We start from the raw sequence: 8011 nt of genomic DNA, 5'->3' as shown, positions 1-8011 counted from the left end.
ACTTTATATAACTGGGGTGTAAATGTTTCGTAACGTGTAAATGTTGGTGTCTTACAGATCCTGACAATATTAAAGAATTTTGCATGGGTAGAACTTTACCTCAGACCGTTTATAAACGCATAAACACACAAGCGATGGGCCTACCACAAGAGAGTGTGATCACCTTTTCCCCCTTAAATATCTAGCTGCTGTCGCCTGTGTAACAAATGACCATCTAATATTAACTGTCTGACATTGTCTCTGTGCAGACGAACCTGCACTTGTCCTTTCCATTGAGGGCAAATACATGTCTGTCCACACACAGAGAGGGGTGTGTGGGGTGGAGAGAAAGTGAGAGACTTTGTGTCCAAAAAAGGTTGTGTGTATAAATGGGTGGGTTTTTATGAAGGTGTGTGTATAAATACTGAGAGCAGGTGAACACATTCTCTACTCTCCAAAGGGAGCAAAAGAGCCTCTTCTTCTCCTCTACTAAGTGAGTCCTTCATTCATGTACTAACATTTTTTTTTATCATGTGTAATTTTTTAGCGTCTTTTTTGCTTTTAATGTTTACTTTATCAATCTTTTAATAAATTAGTGAAGCCAAATATTTTTAAAATAAATTGTTATGTATTGTTTTCTCAGTAAATTTACATGTTAATATATATATATATATATATATATATATATATATATATATATATATATATATATATATATATGTATATATATATGTACATGTATATATATATACATATATATATATATATATATAGATATATATATATATATATATATATAGAGAGAGAGAGAGAGAGAGAGAGAGAGAGAGAGAGAGAGAGAGATAGATAGATAGATAGATAGATAGATAGATAGATGTTCATATATATTAATTAATCAACTTAGATTTTTTTCTTTCTTTCTTTCTTTCTTTCTTTCTTTCTTTCTTATTTTCTTCCTTTCTTTCTTCCTTTCTTTCTTTCTTTCTTTCTTTCTTTCTTTCTTTCTTTCTTTAATGTATAGTGTTTTTTTTTCCTTAAACATACAGTGCCATTATTTTATATCTGTACTTTTGAGGGTCACCATCAGCCAGTACCAAATTCCTTGTGTGTGTTAAAACAGACTTGGTCAATAAATCTGATTCTGATTTCCTTCTGTTTTCCTTTCTTTCCTGTAGGACCTTAGCTGTGTGAGTGAAGATGTGTGATGAGGAAGAAACCACTGCACTGGTGTGTGATAACGGCTCTGGATTGGTTAAAGCTGGATTCGCTGGTGATGATGCTCCCAGAGCCGTCTTCCCGTCTATCGTTGGCAGACCTCGCCATCAGGTTATTGAGTTTTACAATTCAGATCTTCAGTAATGTTGCATTGGGATCTTTGTAATTAAACATGATTGTTAGGAATGTACTTGTTACAGTTGCAATGGTTTTTATCTCTCAGAGAGGGATAACAGCTTGTTGTTGGATGATGTGTGTTTCAGGGTGTGATGGTGGGTATGGGTCAGAAGGACAGCTATGTGGGAGATGAAGCTCAAAGCAAAAGAGGCATTCTAACTCTTAAATACCCTGTTGAACATGGTATCATCACTAACTGGGATGACATGGAGAAGGTAACACCATGGAATGCCAATGGCAGTCTTTTCACATCCATCTGCTTGGATAAAGTGGGATGAAATATCAAATTTGCAGGACTTTTTAGAATTGAGGCACATTTCCACAGTGTGAGGCTTTGATTACTTTCAGTGGCTTTGATAAATTACCATCTAACTGTCCTGAGGTTCTGTATATGTGGCTATATATATATATATATATATATATATATATATATATATATATATATATATATACTTTTCCCCAGAATGAGATTGGCATTCAGGAGGGCATGAGCATGTAATACACTATTTTTCTACAAATACTAGGGTATTCAGTAGGATCCAACATTCTGGAAGCTCTTGTGAAAATGCTTCTGGCATCCTTTTTCAATCATTATAATCATTATAAATCACATCAGCAATAACGTAGCTGAAAGGTTACAGTAATAGTTTTGATACTGTGTTAAAAAAAATCAAATCCTAAAACTTTGTTCATTTCCAAGATTTTGGGGGGCTCAATCTTATATATGGAACTGTACATTAAAATGTTCACTTAGTCCTAAATCTTATATACAGGTTGTATATTTTGTATCTTTCTCAGATTTGGCATCACACTTTCTACAATGAGTTGCGAGTGGCTCCTGAAGAGCATCCAGTCCTGCTCACTGAAGCTCCTCTCAACCCCAAAGCCAACAGAGAGAAGATGACACAGGTAATGCAAACACAATTAAACTTAGTTCTCTCTCTCTCTCTCTCTCTCTCTCTCTCTCTCTCTCTCTCTCTCTCTCTCGCTCTCTCTCTCTCTCTCTCTCTCTCTCTCTCTCTCTCTCTCTCTCTCTCTCTCTCTCTCTCTCTCTCTCTCTCTCTCTCTCTCTCTCTCTCTCTCTCTCTAAGTGGTACAGAAAAAGAGAACATAAAGTGTTTAACACAGCCATGTCCAATCTTATCCACAAAGGGAAGCAGAAGCCACACCAGAGTCTACAAAAAGCCAAGAACAACTGATTAAACAGGTGGCTTTTGCTTGGTTGTATAAAAACCTGCGCCCACACTGGCCCTTTCCGGATAAGATTGGACACCGCTGGTTTAACATGTCTGTGCTGCTACACATCTGGAAAATAAACAGAATGCAGATAAATATGTTAAATGTGATCAGTGTCTAATGCCCATTGTTTTCTCATCTGTATGTAGATTATGTTTGAGACCTTTAATGTCCCTGCCATGTACGTAGCCATTCAGGCTGTGCTGTCATTATATGCATCTGGCCGTACCACTGGTGAGAAAACACACTCATTCTATCTCTCTCTCTCTCTCTCTCTCTCTCTCTCTCTCTCTCTCTCTCTCTCTCTCTCTCTCTCTCTCTCTCACACACACACACACACACACACACACACACTTTTTATACATGTTAGTCTAGAAAATACTTTTAATGTGTGTGTGTGTGTGTGTGTGTGTGTGTGTGTGTGTGTGGTGAGAAAACACATTTATGTCCTAATTTGGTCTACTCTGGACCAGCAAAGGCACAGATTATGATGCATGATACATTAGTTAAATGCACACATGATTGTATGACTATTATCAGCCCTTCTTTTCACTTTTGTGGCTTGATATGTTTTTAATTACACATTATAGCTAGTTATGCTAGAGAAATAAAATCAACAGTAGCTTAGTAGGTAGCTGAATAATGTTTTGGCTTATGATTAGTTTGGCCTATAATATAGAAAGTGTACAATGTGCTAAGAAGTATATCAAGCTAAAGAAATGATTAGCAGCATATATAAAGCTTTGGATGTCACATTAATATGTTTTTCTTATAAAACCCTTTTAGTTACACCGTGCTTGTGTGTATGGGTGCGTGTAGGGATCGTGTTGGATGCCGGTGATGGTGTAACCCATAATGTGCCTGTGTATGAGGGTTACGCTCTTCCGCATGCCATCATGAGGCTTGATTTGGCCGGTCGAGATCTGACAGATTACCTGATGAAGATTCTCACTGAGAGAGGGTACAGCTTTGTCACTACAGGTAATCATGTTTTCCTACCAACCGCTGTCAGAAAAACACCTTCAAACAATTATATGGGGTGTGTGTGTGCGTGCACATGTTTGTGAGCATGTTCAATGTGCTGAAATTAGAGGTCACTGTTCTTGTCATGTGGCTAAAAGAATTGTAAACTCGCCACACATTCACCAACAGGTGCTGTGTGTGTGTGTGTGTGTGTGTGTGTGTGTGTGTGTGTGTGTGTGATATCAGAGGTCTGGAATGAAAATATAAATGCTGGCAGAATGTAAAGTGTAGATGGACGTATCTACTGCAGGGTCTCACATGCACTAAATGCTTCCATGACTTTAACCTTGAGAAGGCTGTGATGTCATCATGGCTTTCATATTATATGGCACATATGGCATATATCTCTGTCACAGTGCAGAAATGTCTGTCACAATGGCATTTCGGCTCTGTTTCGGAGATATCTCTAAATGCCATAACGGCAGAATATACACATACAGTGGTGTGAAAAAGTTTTTGCCCCTTCCTGATTTTTAATTTTTTTTGCATGTTTGTCACATTTTTTTGTTCAACACTTTTTCACACCACTGTATATGTCATTTCTATGCTGAGTCAGAGATGTTATCTCTAATACGATTGGTCATAAAAAATATCCTTCACAATCTAATCTGTATCATTTTATTAACTCACTATCAATATTAAAGACTGTATACAATACATTTCTCCCTCTTCACCTTTCAGCCATTTCCTCCTCTGCTAAAGAATCTCTTAAACTTTCTAAATGTCCTCCAATCTACACCTAAAAGTTTTTAACTTTTTTGGGCCCTTTTAAGGGTTAAGATGCTTTATAACTTTACTAGATGTTTTTAACTTTACTAGGATCTTTTCTTTAATTTTAAGTGGAAATCTTAGAATTACGTCACTAGGAGCAACTCTTTGCATTAAGAATGTTCATGAATACAAGCCCAGGTATTTTATCACAGCACTAAATAACAGTGTTCACACTGCTTCTAAATTACATGTTGAAATGTTCCTGTAGCTGGAGTTTAAAGCAGGATTTTGAAATAGTATAAAAACTCCTATTATAAATTTTTTCTATTTCAGGTTATGAGCCTCCAGAGCATCATAATTCAAAGACTTTCTTCTTTGGCTTTTTTTTTTTAATGTAAATGTATTTCTTCTTCCTCAGCTGAGCGTGAAATCGTGAGGGACATTAAGGAAAAGCTGTGCTATGTTGCTCTGGACTTTGAGAATGAGATGGCCACTGCTGCTTCTTCTTCTTCTCTGGAAAAATCGTACGAGCTCCCTGATGGGCAGGTCATCACCATCGGCAACGAGCGTTTCCGTTGCCCAGAAACTCTCTTCCAGCCTTCTTTCATTGGTCAGTTCAGTTTTTATGTCTTTGTCCTTTTGGTTAAGCAAGTACTGTCTACAAACCACTCACTATATAATAAATAAGTGTAAAAAGCACATAGCTGCATGGAAGCATTAATAAGGACAAATATGTTAAATGAATTTATAGTTCAAACTAAATGTATGGCACCACTTTTTTCTTCAGGTATGGAGTCGGCTGGTATCCATGAAACCACATACAACGGCATCATGAAGTGTGATATTGACATCCGTAAAGACCTTTATGCCAATAATGTCCTGTCTGGAGGCACCACCATGTATCCAGGTATTGGAGACAGGATGCAGAAAGAGATCACAGCTTTAGCTCCCAGCACTATGAAGATCAAGGTATTGTTCTCTTTTCCATATCAAGTGCTCAAATCGGTGAATTGATTATTGTAGGACTGGACAACCATGACTAGAGAGCTGTGATCTATTTTTGTACTGATTCAGGTTACAGAGTTCTTTGTTTTTCTGTTTGACAGAAGTTACATTTTTTGTTTATTTGTTTTTCTAATCGGGATTTCATTTTTTTTTTAAACATAAATATTTATATATGAGTATTTTTGACTATCAAATATTGTGATGTTTATTTATTTATTTATTTATTTATTTGTTTGTTTGTTTATGCCTTATTTATTTATGCCTTATTTATTTATTTATTTATTTATTTAATAAGCAAATAAGTGGAAGTGATACACAACTTCCATTTGCCCACCTTTAAACATTCTGTTTAATTAATGTTTTTAGATCCATAAGTAGAATGTCATACATCATTTAGACGTTGTATCAAAACTAGGTAACCCTTTACTATAACAGTACATGAACAATCCTGCACTAATCCCTGACATAATACTTACTTAAATATAAACTTTGTCATAGAGTCATATAAATTGCATGAATATAGACCACCTTAAGTACATTAATATGTTTGTACTAGTTAGTGTATTATTCAACATGTAGGAGTAAACTAAATAAAAAAAAAAGAATTAAATCTACATCATTTAAAATGTATATCATTTGCCATACCAACATTATTGTGTGCCACTGAATTGCTTTGATACACTGAAAACTTCATTTATATAATTTCATTTCATTCTCCATCCAGCTCTCATCAAATGAACACGGTAACATTTATTCATTTAGCAGATATTATTATTAAATGACATTTAGTGTATTATAACATAATTTTCTGCTGTTTGATTAGTCTGCCCCATGTGTTAATTAACCTCCTGAGACCCGTATGCTACTGTTGTGTACTTTACAATTTCTACTGACTGTTTCTCTTAATTCATAGCTGATAACTATAAATTTAATCAGTGTTTTCAAGGAAGCAGTTTGGCAAAAGAATTATACCTAACAGTCCTCATATAAGGTTGGTACAATAAATATATATAGACAATGAAGTGTGAGAAAATGTTATGTCCTCAAGAGGTTAATACGTTAACTAACGAACATGCACTAACATTTAGTTAAGGTGATAAGACTCATGACAGAGTTAAGTTTAGCTCTTCATTAGTGATTAGTACATGCCTTAACTCATCCTTACGTTCATATTTAAGTAAGTATTAGTTCAGGGATTAGTGCAAGATTATTTGTGCACTGTTGTTGTAAAGTGTACAAATTCAGTGTTTTGTTTTCACGATGATGATCCTAATGTCTCCCTATTTCCTTCCATCATTACACTACTACTGTTTTCTTTTTCGTAAGATCTAATTCATTCTTACTCTCACTTTAAAATAATCCCAAATCTCCCTCATGTAGATGATTGCTCCTCCTGAGCGTAAATACTCAGTCTGGATTGGAGGCTCCATCTTGGCTTCTCTGTCCACATTCCAACAGATGTGGATCAGCAAGGATGAGTATGAAGAAGCCGGACCTTCCATTGTCCACAGGAAGTGCTTCTAAACCTGCACCGAGGCACGCACACAATTCTCACATCAGCTCATGTACTCATGAGGATCTGTAAATACACTGTCAGTAGTGTGGTTTCCAGGCCCCTATTTTTATGCAAATTCATATTTTGCTTTATAAATTAATATAAACATTTTTTTATAGCACTTCAGTTTTTGTGAAACATTTGGATTATAACACCTCTCCTCACCCTTTTAACATCCGCTTTCAGCACTGCACTGATAAATTCCGTACATGAGAACATGACTGTGATTTACTTCGTGCTGAAACATTTGCTTTCATGTTTTATTTGAATTCAATTGCAGTAAATTTTGGTATAAACCCACAGTTATTGGCTTTTGTGTTTTTCTATATTAGTAACACAGTATAACAAACACAGCACACTATATAATTTTCCTGACATATATTCATGACATATAATGCAAACACATTACAGGTATGGTTAAAAACATTCATGTTAGCAGCTGGTTGTTTTTCATTCAAACATATAAGGCTAGAATTATGCAGGATTATGTACAGCTTTCAAACATGAGACTCTAGTACTAAATAATGCAAATAGGTACTTAAGCTAATTAGTTTTCATACAGCCTTGTAGTTAACTTTTTTTTTACACCTACAGTAGGAATGACTGTAGGGTTACAGCCATAACGTAATGCAATCAATCAATAAATAAACAAATAAATAAATCAAAAGTATTTGTAACAAACATGTCCCTAAAACCTACAGAGAACTAAACAAATAAATACCGCTTCAGAGGTTTTACTGGGAATGCAGACAAGTTACCATGACACCAGCAACACAACCAAAACAAATACCTGGGCCTTCGTTTCTATAGCACAATTATCACTGTGACCCATTTCTTTCTTTGTAATCCACTGTACGTAGGTTTGTGCTTTTATAGTGCCATGCTTAATCAGACAATCAAAATCAAAATGTGACCACGTAACAGACTGTGTCTAACTAAAATATTGTTGTTGTTTTTTAATAATAAAAAAAAATACTAGAAATGTCAATGCACATTGCAAAGGTGAATAGCCTACATTCAAATTCCTTTTCATAATAATCTTTACTGATGAATTTACTCGCTTGTGCTCTGATGTGGCCCAGCCCGTGGTTATGATAACCAGAGCACATG

General features: G+C 35.5%; 1 protein-coding gene across 1 annotated transcript; it reads left to right on the top strand.

Moving 5' to 3' along the window:
• Positions 1-436: 436 nt before the first annotated feature.
• Positions 437-7203, top strand: LOC132851037 (actin, alpha cardiac muscle 1-like). The gene is made up of 9 exons (XM_060877607.1): positions 437-472; positions 1155-1305; positions 1458-1586; positions 2170-2280; positions 2757-2841; positions 3427-3588; positions 4760-4951; positions 5129-5310; positions 6727-7203. Exons 2-9 carry the CDS (start codon positions 1177-1179, stop codon positions 6868-6870), a joined length of 1134 nt encoding a protein of 377 aa, XP_060733590.1. The 5' UTR covers positions 437-472; positions 1155-1176; the 3' UTR covers positions 6871-7203.
• The last annotated feature ends 808 nt before the right edge of the window (positions 7204-8011 follow it).

Source organism: Tachysurus vachellii, chromosome 9 (assembly GCF_030014155.1).
Source record: "Tachysurus vachellii isolate PV-2020 chromosome 9, HZAU_Pvac_v1, whole genome shotgun sequence".
Taxonomy (NCBI): Eukaryota; Metazoa; Chordata; class Actinopteri; order Siluriformes; family Bagridae; genus Tachysurus; species Tachysurus vachellii.
The sequence above is the reverse complement of the archived record's forward strand: the minus strand, read 5'-3'. Positions and strand labels throughout refer to the sequence as shown.

Excerpts from the sequence above, each read along its gene's own strand:
- LOC132851037 (XM_060877607.1), top strand. The coding sequence starts at position 1,177 with ATGTGTGATGAGGAAGAAACCACTGCACTGGTGTGTGATAACGGCTCT. Across the intron at positions 1,306-1,457 it reads TTGGCAGACCTCGCCATCAG|GGTGTGATGGTGGGTATGGG; the intron begins GTTATTGAGTTT and ends TGTGTGTTTCAG. Across the intron at positions 2,281-2,756 it reads ACAGAGAGAAGATGACACAG|ATTATGTTTGAGACCTTTAA; the intron begins GTAATGCAAACA and ends ATCTGTATGTAG.